Source organism: Coregonus lavaretus, assembly GCF_964263955.1.
Source record: "Coregonus lavaretus genome assembly, chromosome: 33".
In the NCBI taxonomy this organism is placed as follows: Eukaryota; Metazoa; Chordata; class Actinopteri; order Salmoniformes; family Salmonidae; genus Coregonus; species Coregonus lavaretus.
Genome location: NC_140020.1, coordinates 16,454,736 through 16,473,102, shown reverse-complemented (window position 1 = coordinate 16,473,102; position 18,367 = coordinate 16,454,736). Strand labels below are relative to the sequence as shown.

The 18,367-nt window shown below is 42.4% G+C and overlaps 1 protein-coding gene across 1 annotated transcript in view; it reads left to right on the top strand.

The window, feature by feature from the left end:
• Nucleotides 1–7,598: 7,598 nt before the first annotated feature.
• LOC311108161 (exostosin-1-like) overlaps nt 7,599–18,367 on the top strand; it is a gene marked incomplete at its 5' end in the record, with an annotated part of 171,903 nt that continues 161,134 nt past the window's right edge. Inside the window, one exon of the mRNA XM_084150784.1 lies at nt 7,599–7,627. Coding sequence (XP_084006910.1) covers nt 7,599–7,627 — 29 coding nt within the window. The remainder of the gene's footprint in view (nt 7,628–18,367) is intronic.

Below are 18,367 nucleotides of genomic sequence, written 5' to 3'. Positions count from 1 at the left end.
CTCCCCTCTCTCCCGCTCTTCCTGGGTCTTGTCAGTGGAAGGCCTCTGCATCATTGTAAATGAGGTGCTTATCTTGCCACAAGTCCATCTGACTCATTCTGATAAGACTGTCTCTGTGATGAAGTGGCTCAATTCTCCAGTATGCCACGTAGGGAAGGGGGCCACGTGCATACACTTGCCTTTGCTCCTTAGGCACTTCCGTACGGAAGTCCAGAGAGGACATATTAATAAGAAATAATTCCCTCGTTCTGTTGATCACTAAATAATTTTATTGTGATCACGACATAACATAAGTTGTTCTGTCGAGATCACGAGAAACTCTATAAATAGGAGTGGACGTATTGATGTTAGATTGCCAGTATGGCTGAGGCGGCGAGTCCACGGTGGATCAGCGCATCCCTTTTTATTCTGATTAGGGATTAACCCAGGCAGAAATTGCATTATGTCTGTCAGTTATAGATGGCTTCCAGTTTTGGCTCCAATACAATCCCATTTTAAAAAGTGTGGTTACACTACTATTTTAAATGGATTGAATGTGGAATGTTCAGTGCAAGAAAAGTTACCATTGAGGTCTGTGGTTGCAGACTAACAATGAAAGTTTACCAGACTACCAATAAAAGTTTATTTTAATCTCTTTAATAGTTTTAACAGGGAGGTTGGCCTGTCAATAGCAGCAAAAACAGTCACAAACAAGAATTAACAAGTAGTACCAAAAAAAAAAGCTTAACAGATGAAGTGAATCACGTCGAGGTTTCTAAATTCTCCAACATTTCATGAAGGCTACAGTCTATTTGTCATTTCATCCACAAATGGAGGGCAAAATGTTGTGGCGCTGAAGGACAGCTTTGCCATTTATCCAGTTATAAAAATCATCTCACTGACTAGACACATACTGGAACGTGCAATTTGTTTGGAATTTGTAATTCCTCGGTTTGCCGTTGTTTGCCTTTTATTGCTGGAGCTTTGATAAGAAGGACCAGGCCTATACACTAAGCACATGGCTACTTACAACAGATGTGCTCTAATCAAAGGTCTTCTGTCGTCAATACGTCCACTCCTTTTTATAGAGTTTATCTTGTGATCTCGACAAAACAACTTTTAGGTTCTGATAATGAGATAAATAAGTTGTGATCTCGACATAACGAGGGAATACTTTTTTTATTCATATGTCCTCTCTCCAGGCAGATTGGGTCAGCGGAACAACTCTTCATTTTTTACTCTTGAGAGTTTTTGATGTTTGTCCTCCTGATGTCTCCTGCTCCCTTCTGTGACCTCACGTATCACTCTTGGAGCTGTAGCCGGCATCGGGTCCCGGGCCTAGAGGCCCAGTCTGCAGCCATTTGATTTGCCTTTCCTCTGTTTGCTTTTTGTTTCTCTTGGAAACACTCTAGGTTCCCAGGTTCCCATCATAATAGTGCCCAGTGTTTTGGTATGACTAATCCTGGGCTGGGCTGCGCTAGCTGATCAATACAAGATGACACTGGCTTGTAATGGAAAGTTGTGCTCTCATCAGAACCTGATGCATTATGGCTCAGACGCAAACACCTTTTTTCTATCCTGGGCAAAATCCGGCAGGCCTATTTGAGATCCATTTCACTCAACCAGCGTTTGTTTCCAGGGCTAAACATGCATCTCCTTGGTGACAATGTGAAGAAATATTCCTCCTCCACCTAAAGGATTCATGTGATGCTTTTACCACCAGCTATCATATCCTGTTCGGAGCCAATGCCAAAAACCTGAGGAGAGAGAGCCACATACAGCACAGCACAGGAGTAGTGATCAAGTCTCTTACAATCCTTTTAAAAGCATTATTGTCAAGACTAATCGCGTTCATAAAAGGGGAGTTTGACATTGATTGCTCATGAATTGCCCATGTTTCCTGCATGTTCAGTGCTGGCTGGTTTCTCTGGGGAGGTAGGCCGCTATGACAGGGCCAGTCACAGTGAAGGGTATGGGGTGGCTGGAGTTAAAAGTAAAATGTTGTTTCTTATGAAGCAGGACTCCAGTACACTCCACAGAGCACAGACGAAGGAACTCAGGCCTCCACTTATCCCAGCCGCTGTATCCCTGAGAGGACTTCATACAGATACCATTACAAGAGGAACCTGTGAATAATTTATTAGAATAGAATTAGAATAGAATTATCTCCATTATCCTGTCGGATCAAAGTGTTCTCTGACATTTTGACGATGAGTGAGAACGTGTGAAGATGAACATGTGTGAAGATGAACGTGCTAAAACTAAAGGACAAAGGATGAACTTTGCCCTCACATAAGCATGGCTACACACAGGAGTGGTTCTCCATGCATATGCCCATGCTCAGGAGAACCTTGGTTATGATATATGGCTTGCTTAACATTTGAGTGTCTCTCAAAAGCAGGATTCAGAAATGGAGATCAAGGACAAATCCAGCCTGTTCTGTATTAGTGAGGCATATTATTTTTGGTAGGACAGAAACAGATGTAGACCGTCTCAAAAAAAGTGAAGGTATGGATTAAGTAGTAAAGTGGGATTTGTGTGCTTGTTTGAGATGGAAATATAATGGTTGAGATGAATCATGTATTATCTCTGAGTAACTTATCCTCCCCTTATACTACTCTTGTTCCACTTTTTCCCAGTGTGGCCTATCATAATTCAATCGAAATCTTATAAACTGTGTCTGTAAGGAATTATTATTATTATTATAGAGTTGGAACGCATCCAGCCGGTCACCTGGTTCTCGTATGGCTGCAGGAGACCGACGCTAGCTCCTAGTGAATGGTTTGAATTTCCTAGTACATCCATGGCTCGGCCATCTTTGATTCCTCTTGGGATGTATTTGTAACAGTTTCTTTAAGGGCTTGGTAAAACAAATCTTTTTCCCACTCTCTTTCTCTCCCCCACTCTTTCTCCCACTCTCTTTCTCTCCCCCACTCTCTTCTTTCCTTTTCTCCTCCCTCTATTTCTTGGTCGCACAGAATAGATTGATCTCACCACATGGCCTGTCTACCATTATTTACTCTCTTTTTATTCTCTTTCTTTTGTTGGGTTTTAAACTAGATGGCAGTAGACCACCCACTGTCGAGACCACCCACTGTGGAGAGCACCTCAGCAGCCACCTTTGAAATGAGACAAATGTGTGTTATTTTACTCCGGTCACGTTTGCGTTTAGCCAGCCTCCTTCCCTGGCTCTGGGCTGCTAAACTGCTGGAATGATGTATGAGTAATCAAATCAGTGGCTAATTGGTGGCGGCAGCACCTCCTTACAGTTTAGTCCAACAGGAACAATATTGATGCCTGGTGTAGCAGGCTGTTCTAGGTAGGTAATGAGGTAGACTGTTGTGTTAAGATGGGCTGCAATAACATCGCCATCATCTGAAAATCAGCTTTAATTTTGGCGCACGTGTGGTGCAGCATGTGTGATTTTGTGACACGTCAGCCGTACCGCTGAAGCCAAACTGTTTGTGTGAATGTGTGTGTGTATAGCTGTGTGTGTGTGTGTGTGTGTGTGTGTGTGTGTGTAGCTGTGTGTGTGTTTGCGTGTATAGCTGTGTGTGTGTGTGTATAGCTGTGTATGTATGTGTGTGTGTGTGTGTGTGTGTGTGTGTGTGTGTATATAGCTGTGTGTGTGTGTGTGTGTGTGTGTTTGCGTGCGTGTGTGTGTGTGTGTATAGCTGTGTGTGTGTTTGCGTGTGTGTGTGTATAGCTGTGTGTGTGTGTATAGCTCTGTGTGTGTGTGTGTGTGTGTGTGTGTTTGCATGTGTGTGTGTGGAGCGGTGGCTTCTGTGGCGCTACTGTTATGTTTATAGCATCCCGCTGGATGTCCTGTGACAAAGCATAAGTGTGTCAGGAAATCAAGGATTGATATCAATACCATTCAGCTATGATGTCTATTGACAACAATATAGACATAACCTCTGATTGTATCAAAGTCAGAGTCCATAAAGGTTTCTATTACACAGATGAGAGTTAAGATACAATCAGCCCATGAACAGGGAGTCTCTCACTGGGGGGCAGTTGGATCGAGATAGGCTTGTTTTTTGATTTCCTGACAGACGCATGAGTAGAGGTAGAAAGCAATCTGGCACTAAGTCCCCGAGCAGGGAGCCAATTCATTTTGGACTGGAGGGATCAGGAGCCTCTGCTGTTATTTGGGAAGCCAGAGTGCAAGCTGCCTGCCTGCTGTAGGTAAGAGCAGGCTAATCCCCAACAAGATGGATTGCATAACTCTGATAAGGTCTATTCACCTTGCTCTACTGTGCTGGTGACCATGTGTGTTTAGGGATTGGGGTTTGAAAGTGTGTGTGTGGTAGGTTGGGTGTATGATTTTGTGTGTATATACTCTACTATAAGTGTTGCCCAAAATGTATTCAGTAGATGCATCCATATATAGAGTATATTTATAACAAAAGTTGCAGCTGAACTTGATGAAGTTATAATTGTTATAACACTTAATGTTCTCAGTTGTTCTGACAGCACTGACCTCAACACTTCATTTCCAAGCATTGGTCAGCACTAGGGTTTAATATTCTCCCAGTATTTTAGGAATGTTCCATCCTGAGAATAAATCACTTTTCTCCCAGGTAACCCATTCAAAAGCATTATAAAGCCTACAAATAGGCCTATGTCTGTATTTGATTAGAGCATTGATGGAAAATTCAACCCTGATGTTATGAGCCCTACATTAGACATTTAATGAGGCCAAGCCCAAAAAAAGGCTTTAATGTGCCTTTATCCAATACATATACAGTGAGGGAAAAAAGTATTTGATCCCCTACTGATTTTGTACGTTTGCCCACTGACAAAGAAATTATCAGTCTATAATTTTAATGGTAGGTTTATTTGAACAGTGAGAGACAGAATAACAACAAAAAAATCCAGAAAAACACATGTCAAAAATGTTATAAATTGATTTGCATTTTAATGAGGGAAATAAGTATTTGACCCCTCTGCAAAACATGACTTAGTACTTGGTGGCAAAACCCTTGTTGGCAATCACAGAGGTCAGACGTTTCTTGTAGTTGGCCACCAGGTTTGCACACATCTCAGGAGGGATTTTGTCCCACTCCTCTTTGCAGATCTTCTCCAAGTCATTAAGGTTTCGAGGCTGACGTTTGGCAACTCAAACCTTCAGCTCCCTCCACAGATTTGCTATGGGATTAAGGTCTGGCGACTGGCTAGGCCACTCCAGGACCATAATGTGCTTCTTCTGGAGCCACTCCTTTGTTGCCTTGGCCGTGTGTTTTGGGTCATTGTCATGCTGGAATACCCATCCACGACCCATTTTCAATGCCCTGGCTGAGGGAAGGAGGTTCTCACCCAAGATTTGACGGTACATGGCCCCGTCCATCATCCCTTTGATGCGGTGAAGTTGTCCTGTCCCTTAGCAGAACAACACCCCCAAAGCATAATGTTTCCACCTCCATGTTTGACGGTGGGGATGGTGTTCTTGGGGTCATAGGCAGCATTCCTCCTCCTCCAAACACGGCGAGTTGAGTTGATGCCAAAGAGCTCGATTTTGGTCTCATCTGACCACAACACTTTCACCCAGTTCTCCTATGAATCATTCAGATGTTCATTGGCAAACTTCAGACGGCCCTGTATATGTGCTTTCTTGAGCAGGGGGACCTTGCGGGCGCTGCAGGATTTCAGTCCTTCACGGCGTAGTGTGTTACCAATTGTTTTCTTGGTGACTATGGTCCCAGCTGCCTTGAGATCATTGACAAGATCCTCCTGTGTAGTTCTGGGCTGATTGCTCACCGTTCTCATGATCATTGCAACTCCACGAGGTGAGATCTTGCATGGAGCCCCAGGCCGAGGGAGATTGACAGTTATTTTGTGTTTCTTCCATTTGCGAATAATCGCACCAACTGTTGTCACCTTCTCACCAAGCTGCTTGCCGATGGTCTTATAGCCCATTCCAGCCTTGTGTAGGTCTACAATCTTGTCCCTGACATCCTTGGAGAGCTCTTTGGTCTTGGCCATGGTGGAGAGTTTGTAATCTGATTGATTGATTGCTTCTGTGGACAGGTGTCTTTCATACAGGTAACAAGCTGAGATTAGGAGCACTCCCTTTAAGAGTGTGCTCCTAATCTCAGCTCGTTACCTGTATAAAAGACACCTGGGAGCCAGAAATCTTTCTGATTGAGAGGGGGTCAAATACTTATTTCCCTCATTAAAATGCAAATCAATTTATAACATTTTTGACATGCGTTTTTCTGGATTTTTTTGTTGTTATTCTGTCTCTCACTGTTCAAATAAACCTACCATTACAATTATAGACTGATAATTTCTTTGTCAGTGGGCAAATGTACAAAATCAGCAGGGGATCAAATACTTTTTTCCCTCACTGTATGATATAGGCTACTGCACATTACGCACCACAGAAAAACATAAAAGCTATCTATATGCTCTCTTGGGTAAATAAATGAAACTAGCTCCAGTAGGCTAATATTTTTGAGCGTGAAATGTATTACTGTACTGTATTGTATGATACTGTATTATATGGTCTGGAATTACGAACATCATTCAAACCATGATAATGCGGGGAGATAACATGCGATTCTGGTGTCTAGGCTAGTGAATTTGACTGACTCATACCTTTCATAAAATTTCCCCTAATGTTTTTAGCCTACCTCTTTCTCTATTGTTGCTTCATTCCTTCCTCGCTTTCAACAGTTAAATGAAATAGGTTTTGTTGTCCTCATCTTCATTCAAATGACATCCTTGAATAATATAGGACTATAATTAGATACAGAAGGTTTTCACTTCTCTTCACGAAGATTGAATGGTTATGGGTCTGAATAAATAACTGCTATAGACTACCACCATTGTGCGTTCGCTCTTCTTCCAAACTACCCGTGAGTTCTATTTGCTGCTGTATTTACCTTTCATCAAAAAAGAGCTTGCGTCCCTCTTCGAATAGTCTATTGGTATAAGAAATGCTAAAAACATATATGTTTTTAAGGAGAGGCCAGCGGAAGACAGGAGACAGAGACTATAAGTTAGAAGGTTATTATGCATAACCCATCATTAATAAGCTAAATATAAGGCTAAGACTGCATTTAATTTACAACCTGAAAGAGGTAGTCTAGGACATCTATATATAGGGCCAAATATCAATCTACTGTATGTTACAAACCGGCTCGTAGCCCGTAACAAAGAGGGAGACAACGCGGAGATAAAGAAATAACATATATACACTACCGTTCAAAAGTTTGGGGTCACTTAGAAATGTCCTTGTTTTCGAAAAGAAAATCAATTATTTTGTCCATTAAAATAACATCAAGTTGATCAGAAATACAGTGTAGACATTGTTAATATTGTAAATGGCTATTGTAGCTGGAAACGGCTGATTTTCTGTTCAAATATTTTTTATTGAACACACACAAGAATGGTGTATAGGTATGAAAGACATGTGTACAGTTCTTATCTAAACATAAGAGAACAGACATGAACATCAAGACCCAGAGTTCTGGACACAAAACAAATATTACAAAACACGACATACAGAACAGGGACAGGTAGAAAGAAAAAGGGTAGATGTAACCCCCCCACTTATACCCCCCTTTATCCCCCCCCCCCCCTTATTCCACCCTATTCCCCTCCCGCATGCTCGAATGTCGGGGACAGCACACGCTGCCCAAAGGTAGGTTACAATATGACAATTGAGAGTGCGTTAAAAAGTACAAATTCACAGCGCCGACTGGTCCAAGAAAGGCTGCCAGATTTGATCAAATTTTGATAATTTATTGTTCAGAATATATCTAATTCTTTCTAAGTGTACAGTGTTTGCCAATTCGCTGAGCCATAATTTGGTAGAGGGCGCTTCCCTCCTTTTCCAAAACAACAAGATCAATTTTTTTGCAGAAATGAGACTGTAAGAGATTAGTTGTTTTTGGGAGTTGGTTAATCCGTTTAGGGAATCGGACACTCCCAGGATTATCAGAAGCGGGTCTGGGTCTATTGAAGTCTCCAGAACTTCAGAGAGGACCCCAAAGATTCCACACCAATAACCATACAGACTAGAGCATATGGCAAAGCAGTGGAGTAGTGTACCCTGCTCAGCCTGACATTTATCACACATAGGGGATGTATCAGGAAATATCCTATGCAGTTTAGTTTTGGAATAGTGTAATCTGTGTAGTACCTTAAATTGTATGAGACGATGTCTGGAGTTAATGGAGCAGGTGTGGATATACTCCAAGCTATCCTCCCAGTCTGCCACCGAAATATCCGTCCCTAGTTCTTCCTCCCATTTTGCCTTAATGGCATCAGTAGAGGGTGCGCTAACAGATTGAAAAGCGTCATATAGACGAGATATCAGTTTGTCTGAGGTGGGGCATATTTTTATGCATCTGTCAAACATGGAAGGTTTAGCATTCCCAAATGTTGGGAGGTGTTTTCTAACATAGTCTCTAATTTGTAGGTATCTGAAAAAGTTACTATAAGTTTCCCTCAGCGATTCAAAGGAAGCAAAGGTCCCTCCTATATATAAATCCCCTATGGTACTTATCCCCAACTCTCCCCATCGCTCAAAGGTGTTATCAAGGTTAGAGGGGGCAAAGGAGGGATTCCTGGCAACAGGGAGCATGAATGATATTGGTCATGATGATATGATATTGGCTCAAAGTGGACTTTAATTTGCTTCCAGATTCGGACTGTGCTATGTATAATAGGATTGTTACGGTAAAGTGACATCTCCAGATTGACAGGTGACAGAATCACAGCACCAATAGAGAAGGGGTGACACTCCTCCCGCTCCATGCTAAGCCAGCTGGATGGCGGGGTAGCGTCATCCAGCAAAAACGTAACAGCGCGGAGGTTAGCGGCCCAATAGTAAAATATAAAATTTGGGAGAGACAATCCTCCTTCCATCTTGGATTTACATAGGTGTTTTTTACCTATCCTGTGTGTTTTATAATCCCAGATGAAATGATTGATAATAGAGTCCAGTTGTTTATGAAAGGATTTAGGTATGAATACTGGGATGTTCTGGTATAGGTAGAGCAGTTGTGGGAGAAGGACCATTTTAATGACATTAATTCTTCAGAGCAGAGAAATTGGGAGAGTTCTCCAAAATTGTATGTTTGCCTTGAGATTTTGCATCAGAGAAGGGAAATTCTCTTTAAATAGTAAGGAGTATTGTTTGGTAACTACAATTCCAAGGTAGATACATTTTTCTGAAGGTAACTTAACTGGAAGATGTTCTAGCCAGGAGGTGTTTTGCAACCGTATGGGCATTAATTCACTCTTGTTCCAATTTATTCTGTATCCCGAGAAGGTACCAAACAAATTAATCACCTCAAGAATAGCTGGAATACTAGCTTGGGGTTCTGTTACATAGAGGAGAATATCATCTGCGTATAGGGAAATCTTATTTAGAGTATCTTTAGTATTATAGCCGTGTATTGCTGAATGAGATCTGATCGCTTGAGCGAGAGGTTCAATAATTAGGGCGAAGAGCATAGGCGACAGCGCACAACCCTGCCTTGTCCCTCTGTGAAGGTTAAATCGGGGCGACAGTGATTGGTTAGTGAGTATTCTCGCACAGGGGTTCCTATATAAAAGCTGGATCCAATTTATGAACCCATCTCCAATATACAATTTCTGTAGGACCTTGAATAGATAGGGCCACTCAACTTGGTCATAGGCCTTTTCGGCGTCAAGATATATAACGGCAAGGTCCACGTTAGGTAACCTCTGAGAATACATAATGTTGAAGAGGCGCCTGAGATTGAAGAATGAGTTTCTGTTAGGGATAAAGTCGGTCTGGTCCGAATGGACCAATTTGCCAATTAAAGTGCTAAGCCTGTTAGCCAGAGTTTTTGCTAAAATCTTTTGGTCTGTATTAAGGAGGGATATTGGTCTGTATGACCCTACCTCTTCCGGATCTTTACCCTTCTTATGTATAACTGTAATAAACGCCTCATCCAAAGTAGATGGGAGAGCTCCATCCTCATTGGCCCGAACCAACATTTTGTGCAGGTAGGGAGAGAGCATGTTGCTGAATGTTTTATAGAATTCACCAGGGTATCCATCTGGGCCCCGGGTCTTGCCACTCTTTAGAGATTTAATTGTTTCTCTAATTTCTTCAAGAGATATTTCCTTATTCAGGAAGTTAGAGTCTTCCTGGTTCAGGGCAGGAAGATTACAGTCCTCCAAAAAGTTGTGCATAATTAAGGGGTTAGGATCCGCTTTAGATGTATATAGAGTCTCATAAAACTGACGGAATCTGTCATTGATGTCTTTGGGGGAGGAGAGTAATTCCCCAGATGCAGATTTAACTTTGTGAATCATTCGGTCACTCACATTTTTTCGAAGTTGTCCGGCGAGTAATTTGTGTGGTTTGTCACCAAACTCAAAATATTTTTGCTTGGCATAGAGAAAAGATTTAGCAATTTTAGCCGAGAGGATCTGATTGTATTTAAATTTTAAAGACATAATTTGTTTATGTTTCTCCATAGATGGATGTCTAGCATTCTCCCTATCCAGTAAGTGAATTTGTCCCTCCAGTTCTACCAATTTTTTTCAGTTTTGCCTACTCCTGGCAGTCTGAAAGGAGATGATACAGCCTCTCAAATAAGCCTTCAGCGTTTCCCACAATAATGCTGGGGAAGTCTCTGTGTTGTCGTTGGTATCAAAGAAAAATTTAATTTGGTCTTTAAGATGTTCACAGAATGTTGGTTCTGTGAGGAGCTGAGGATTCAACCTCCAGACCCTCTCGTTTGGTACGATGTCACCCAATCTCAGGGAGAAGGTGAGTGGACTGTGGTCAGAGATTATAATATCATGATATCTCACATTACAGGTATAGGGGAGTAGTTTAGCATCAACCAAAAAGTAGTCAATTCGAGTATATACATTGTGAACATGAGAGTAAAAGGAGTATTCCCTACCCGTAGGATTAGAGATCCTCCATATATCAAATAAGTTCGAATTTTTTATGTAGGTATTCAAGAATTCGCTTGAATAGGAGGTAGGGGTTCGCCGGGTAGAGGATCTATCCAAATATTGGTCTAGTACACAGTTAAGGTCCCCTCCAATGACCAGATTAGTATGGGAGATATCTGGAATCAGGGCAAGGACTCTTTTGAAAAAAGAGGGGTTATCAATGTTTGGCCCATAGATATTTAGTAGAGTTACAGAAGTAGAATGGATCTCTCCTATTACGATCACATAACGACCCTCTTTATCCACAATAGTGGTTTTATGTAGAAAGGGAATTCCTTTCCGTACCAGAATCGCTGTGCCTCTCGTTTTGGCAGAGAAGTTAGTGATACACTTGCCCCACCCACTTACATTTAAGTCTGTTATGAGATTTGTTTTTCAGATGGGTTTCTTGCAAAAATATAATATCAGTATGCTTTCAAGTGGGCTAGGACCCTGCCTCTCTTAATTGGTTCGTTTAAACCCTTGACATTCCAGGAAGTGAATGTAAGTCCCGCCCTCCTCTCATTTGTAGTTCCTATGGTGGCCTGCATAACATGTAACTCACTAAAAAGGTAAGAAAGCGCACCAAACCATCACGATCAGCATATGTAGCACCTACACCCGAGCAGAAAAGTTTGTTGTAACAAGTGCAATAAAGTAAGTTAGGTTAGATTATTTCGCAAAAAAGTTGCGGGAGCCTCTCACACACAGCCGTTCACTCCAACATGCTAGCTCCGCCCCCCCGAAACGGCAGATTTTTTATGGAATATCAACATAGGCGTACAGAAGCCCATTATCAGCAACCATCAGTCCTGTGTTCCAATGGCACGTTGTGTTTGCTAATCAAAGTTTATCATTTTAAAAGGCTAATTGTCAAGGCGTGCTGAAGGTGGGTGTGGTGTAGGAATCAAGCGCAGGACGCAGAGGCTCAGTCCAAAGGCTTTAGTGCAATATATATTATATATATATACAACAGAAGCACAATAAGCCCGAAGGCAAAATACACGACGCACACAGGCGACAAAACAAATGACGCACAAACATGTGCAAACAACCCTCTCCAAAACACTGGAGGGAAAATGTAGCTCCAAACACGAAACAGAAGCGCAATCACACACAACGACAAGCACACACAACGAGAACTAAATAGGACACTAACGAGGACTAACAAGACACAGGTGTACAACATCCAGACAAAACCAAACGAACATGAAACATCGATCGGTGGCAGCTAGTACTCCGGGGACGACGACCGCCGAAGCCTGCCCGAACCAGGAGGAGGAGCAGTCTCGGCCGAAACCGTGACACTAATTGATCATTAGAACCATTTTGCAATTATGTTAGCACAGCTGAAAACTGTTGTGCTGATTAAAGAAGCAATAAAACTGGCCTTCTTGAGACTAGTTGAGTATCTGGAGCATCAGCAATTGTGGATTCGATTACAGAATCAAAATGGCCAGAAACAAATAACTTTCTTCTGAAACTCGTCAGTCTATTCTTGTTCTGAGAAATGAAGGCTATTTCATGCGAGTAATTGCCAAGAAACTGAAGATCTCGTACAACGCTGTGTACTACTCCCTTCACAGAACAGCGCAAACTGTCTCTAACCAGAATAGAAAGAGGAGTGGGAGGCCCCGGTGCACAACTGAGCAAGAGGACAAATACATTAGTGTCTAGTTTGAGAAACAGGCGCCTCACAGGTCCTCAACTGGCAGCTTCATTAAATAGTACCCGCAAAACACCAGTCTCAACGTCAACAGTGAAGAGGCGACTCCGGGATGCTGACCTTCTAGGCAGAGTTGCAAAGAAAAAGCCATATCTCAGACTGGCCAATAAAAATAAAAGATTAAGATGGGCAGTCTGAGATATGGCTTTTTCTTTGCAACTCTGCCTAGAAGGTCAGCATTCCGGAGTCGCCTCTTCACTGTTGACGTTGAGACTGGTGTTTTGCGGGAACTATTTAATGAAGCTGCCAGTTGAGGACCTGTGAGGCAAAACTTTTTAACGGTAGTGTATATTTGGCACCTTACTGCCATCAATTACTTTGGCTATATCCATGCGACCAGACCAGCGAAATAGAATATCATGTCCCAATTATGTCATGATATATACTTACAGTCTACAGTATGTAATCCATGTCTGACCTCATCAAGACAGCTACTAACATGCTCTCATACATATATTTTGTGCATGTTAGTTAACTATGAGGGAAGTTAAATATAGACTATAGACTGTTGAAAACAATGAAAATATACATCATGGTCAGAATGTGTAAAGGATTCCAGAGACAATTCTGCAATCAACTATTAATCAAATCAAATGTTATTTGTCACATGCGCCGAATACAATAGGTGTAGACCTTACAATGAAATGCTTACTTACAAGCCCTTAATCAACAATGCAGTTATAAAAAAAATAAGTGTTAAGTATTTACTAAAATAAACTGAAGTAAAAAAAGAAAAAAGAAAAGAAAAGAAGAAAAGAGAAAAATAACTAATGAAAGAGCAACAATAAAATAACAGTAACGAGGCTATATACAGGGGGTAACGGTACAGAGTCCATGTGCGGGGGCACAGGTTAGTCGAGGTAATTGAGGTAATATGTACATGTAGGTAGAGGTAAAGTGACTATGCATAGATAATAAACAGAGTAGCAGCAGCGTAAAAATGGGTGGAGGGGAGAGGGGGTAAATGCAAAAAGTCCGGGTAGCCATTTGATTAGCTGTTCAGGAGTCTTATGGCTTGGGAGTAGAAGCTGTTAAGAAGCCTTTTGGACCTAGACTTGGCGTTCCGGTACTGCTTGCCGTGCGGTAGCAGAGAGATCAGTCTATGACTAGGGTGGCTGGAGCCTTTGGCAATGTTTAGGGCCTTCCTCTGACACCGCATGGTATAGAGGTCCTGGATGGCAGGAATCTTGGCCCCAGTGATGTACTTGGCCGTACGCATTACCCTCTGTAGTGCCTTGCGGTCGGAGTCCGAGAAGATGCCATACCAAGCGGTGATGCAACCAGTCAGGATGCTCTCGATGGTGCAGCTGTATCACTTCTATAAACCTTTTCAGTCTCCTGAGGGGGAATAGGCATTGTCGTGCCCTCTTCACGACTGTCTTGGTGTGTTTGGACCTTGATAGTTTGTTGGTGATGTGGACACCAAGGAACTTGAAGCTCTCAAACTGCTCCACTACAGCCCCGTCGATGAGAATTGCTCGGCCCTCCTTTTCCTGTAGTCCACGATAATCTCCTTTGTTTTGATCACGTTGAGGGAGGTTGTTATCCTGGCCCCACACTGCCAGGTCTCTGACCTCCTCCCTATAGGCTGTCTCATCGTTGTCGGTAATCAGGCCTACCACTGTTGTGTCGTCAGCAAACTTAATGATGGTGTTGGAGTCGTGCTTGGCCATGCAGTCATGGGTGAACAGGGAGTACAGGAGGGGACTGAGCACGCACCCCTGAGAGGTCCCCATGTTGAGGATCAGCGTGGCAGATGTGTTGTTATCTACCCTTACCACCTGGGGGCGGCCCGTCAGGAAGTCCAGGATCCAGTTGCAGAGGGAGGTGTTTAGTCCCAGGGTCTTTAGCTTAGTCATGAGCTTTGAGGGCACTATGGTGTTGAATGCTGAGCTGTAGTCAATGAATAGCATTCTCACGTACACTACCGGTCAAAAGTTTTAGAACACCTACTCATTCAAGGGTTTTTGTAGAATAATAGTGAAGACATCAAAACTATGAAATAACACATATGGAATCATGTAGTAACCAAAAAAGTGTTAAACAAATCAAATTATATTTGAGATTCTTCAAATAGCCGAACCTTTGCCTTGATGACAGCTTTGCACACTCTTGGCATTCTCTCAACCAGCTTCATGAGGTAGTCACCTGGAATGCATTTCAATTAACAGGTGTGCCTTCTTAAAAGTTCATTTGTGGAATTTCTATCCTTCTTAATGCGTTTGAGTCAATCAGTTGTGTTGTGACAAGGTTGGGGATATACATAAGATAGCCCTATTTGGTAAAATACCAGTCCATATTATGGCAAGAACAGCTCAAATAAGCAACGAGAAACGACAGTCCATTATTACTAAAAGACATGAAGGTCAGTCAATACGGAACATTTCAAGAACTTCTAAAGTTTCTTCAAGTGCAGTCGCAAAAACCATCAAACGCTGTGATGAAACTGGCTCTCATGAGGACTGCCACAGGAATGGAAGACCCAGAGTTACCTCTGCTGCAGAGGATAAGTTCATTAGAGTTACCAGTCTTTGAAATTGCAGCCCAAATGAATGCTTCACAGAGTTCAAGTAACAGACTCAACATCAACTGTTCAGAGGAGATTGTGAATCAGGCCTTCATGGTCGAATTGCTGCAAAGAAACCACTACTAAAGGACACCAATAAGAAGCAGATACTTGATTGGGCCAAGAAACATGAGCAATGGCCAATAGACCAGTGGAAATTTGTCCTTTGTTCTGGAGTCCAAATTTGAGATTTTTGGTTCCAACCGCCGTGTCTTTGTGAGACGCAGTGTGGGTGAACGGATGATCTCCGCATGTGTAGTTCCCACCGTAAAGCATGGAGGAGGAGTTGTTATGGTGTGGGGGTGCTTTTCTGGTGACACAGTCTGTGATTTATTTAGAATTCAAGGTACACTTAACCAGCATGTCTACCACAGAATTCAGCAGTGATATGCCATCCCATCTGATTTGGGCTTAGTGGGACGATCATTTGTTTTTCAACAGGACAATGACCCAACACACCTCCAGGCTGTGTAAGGGCTATTTTACCAAGAAGGAGAGTGATGGAGTGCTGCATCAGATGACCTGGCCTCCACAATCAACCGACCTCAACCAAATTGAGATGGTTTGGGATGAGTCAGACCGCAGAGTGAAGGAAAAGCAGCCAACAAGTGCTCAGCATATGTGGGAACTCCTTCAAGACTGTTGGAAAAGCATTCCAGGTGAAGCTGGTTGAGAGAATGCCAAGAGTGTGCAAAGCTGTCATCAAGGCAAAGGGTGGCTATTTGAAGAATCTCAAATATAAAATATATTTTGATATGTTTACCACTTGTTTGGTTACTACATGATTCCATATGTGTTATTTCATAGTTTTGATGTCTTCACTCTTATTCTACAATGTAGAAAATAATAAAAAATAAAGAAAAACCCTTGAATGAGTAGGTGTTATAAAACTTTTGACCGGTAGTATCACGTTTCAGGAGAAGACCCAGATGCAGACAGTGTCGAAGTAACAAAAGTTTATTACAAAAATAGGGGGCAGGCAAAAGACAGGTCAAGGGCAGGCAGAGGTCAGTAATCCAGATCAGAGTCCAAAAGGTACAGAACGGCAGGCAGTCTCAGGGTCAGGGCAGGCAGAGGTCAATAATCCAGGGTGGTGTGACAAGGTACAGAACGGCAGGCAGGCTCAGGGTCAGGGCAGGCAGAATGGTCAAAACTGGGAAAACTAGAAAACAGGAACTTGAGAAAGACAGGAGCAAGGGGAAAAACGCTGGTAGGCTTGACGTAACAAAACAACACAAAATAAACAGTGACCGGTCACGTGGATGACACACATACGTCACAACGCGCATGAGAAAACGCGTGTCCACCAGTATCAACAAGATTATCTATTTTGGATGCAATTTGAATGGAGTTGATGGAGAGGGTCTGCAAGAGTGCTCGCACATGCACTGATTTAAAACAGTGATATCCGAGTGATAGGCTGTTCTTAAAATTGCAGCTGCGATTAAAAAAAGTCATCTTTACAATAAAAAAAGGTGACCCCCGAAAGCCAGATGGAGATGGGTAAATTAGATACCCATTCAGTCTTTATGTTACTGTAGCATAGGTTATGCTGAAGCAAATGTAGGCCTACCTGTCACAAGAAAAAAAGTTACCACGAGATGATAGTGCCATGCAAAGTATTCATCCCCCTTGCATTTTTCCTATTTTGTTGCATTACAACCTGTAATTTAAATGGATTTTTATTTGGATTTCATGTAATGGACACACACAAAATAGTCAACATTTTTGAAGTGGAATGAAAAAAATAACTTGTTTCAAACAATTCAAAAAAATAAATAATGGAAAAGTGGTGCGTATTCACCCCCTTTGCTATGAAGCCCCTAAACGTGATCTGGTGCAACCAATTACCTTCAGAAGTCCATTATTTAAAAATGGAAGAATATGGCACCACAATAAACCTGCCAAGAGAGGGCCGCCCACCAAAACTCACGGACCAGGCAAGGAGGACATTAATCAGAGAGGCAACAAAGAGACCAAAGATAACCCTGAAGGAGCTGCAAAGCTCCACAGCGGAGATTACAGTATCTGTCCATAGGACCACTTTAAGCCGTACACTCCACAGAGTTGGCTTTACGGAAGAGTGGCCAGAAAAAAGCCATTGCTTAAAGAAAAAAATAAGCAAACACGTTTGGTGTTCGCCAAAAGGAATGTGGGAGACTCCCCAAACATATGGAAGAAGGTACTCTGGTCAGATGAGACTAAAATGTAGCTTTTTGGCCATCAAGGAAAACGCTATGTCTGGCGCAAACCCAACACCTCTCATCACCCCGAGAACACCATCCCTACAGTGAAGCATGGTGGTGGCAGCATCATGCTGTGGGGATGTTTTTCATCGGCAGGGACTGGGAAACTGGTCAGAATTGAAGGAATGATGGATGGTGCTAAATACAGGGAAATTCTTGAGGGAAACCTGTTTCAGTCTTCCAGAGATTTGAGACTGGGATGGAGGTTCACCTTCCAGCAGGACAATGACCCTAAGCATACTGCTAAAGCAACACTCGAGTGGTTTAAGGGAAAACATTTAAATGTCTTGGAATGGCCTAGTCAAAGCCCAGACCTCAATTCAATTGAGAATCTGTAGTATGACTTAAAGATTGCTGTACACCAGCGGAACCCATCCAACATGAAGGAGCTGGAGCAGTTTTGCCTTGAAGAATGCAAGAATCCCAGTGGCTAGATGTGCCAAGCTTATAGAGACATACCCCAAGAGACTTGCAGCTGTAATTCCTGCAAAAGGTGGTCCTCTGTAGCTCAGCTGGTAGAGCACGGCGCTTGTAACGCCAAGGTAGTGGGTTCGATCCCCGGGACCACCCATACACAAAAATGTATGCACGCATGACTGTAAGTCGCTTTGGATAAAAAGCGTCTGCTAAATGGCATATTATTATTATTTACAAAGTATTGACTGGGTGGGTGAATAGTTATGCACGCTGAAGTTTTCTGTTTTTTTGTCTTATTTCTTGTTTGTTTCACAATAAAATATATTTTGCATCTTCAAAGTGGTAGGCATGTTGTGTAAATCAAATGATACAAACCCCCCAAAAATCCATTTTAATTCCAGGTTGTAAGGCAACAAAATAGGAAAAATGCCAAGCGGGGTGAATACTTTCGCAAGCCACTGTAGGTCTACATACATTGTGAACAGCGCTCCATATTGAGAT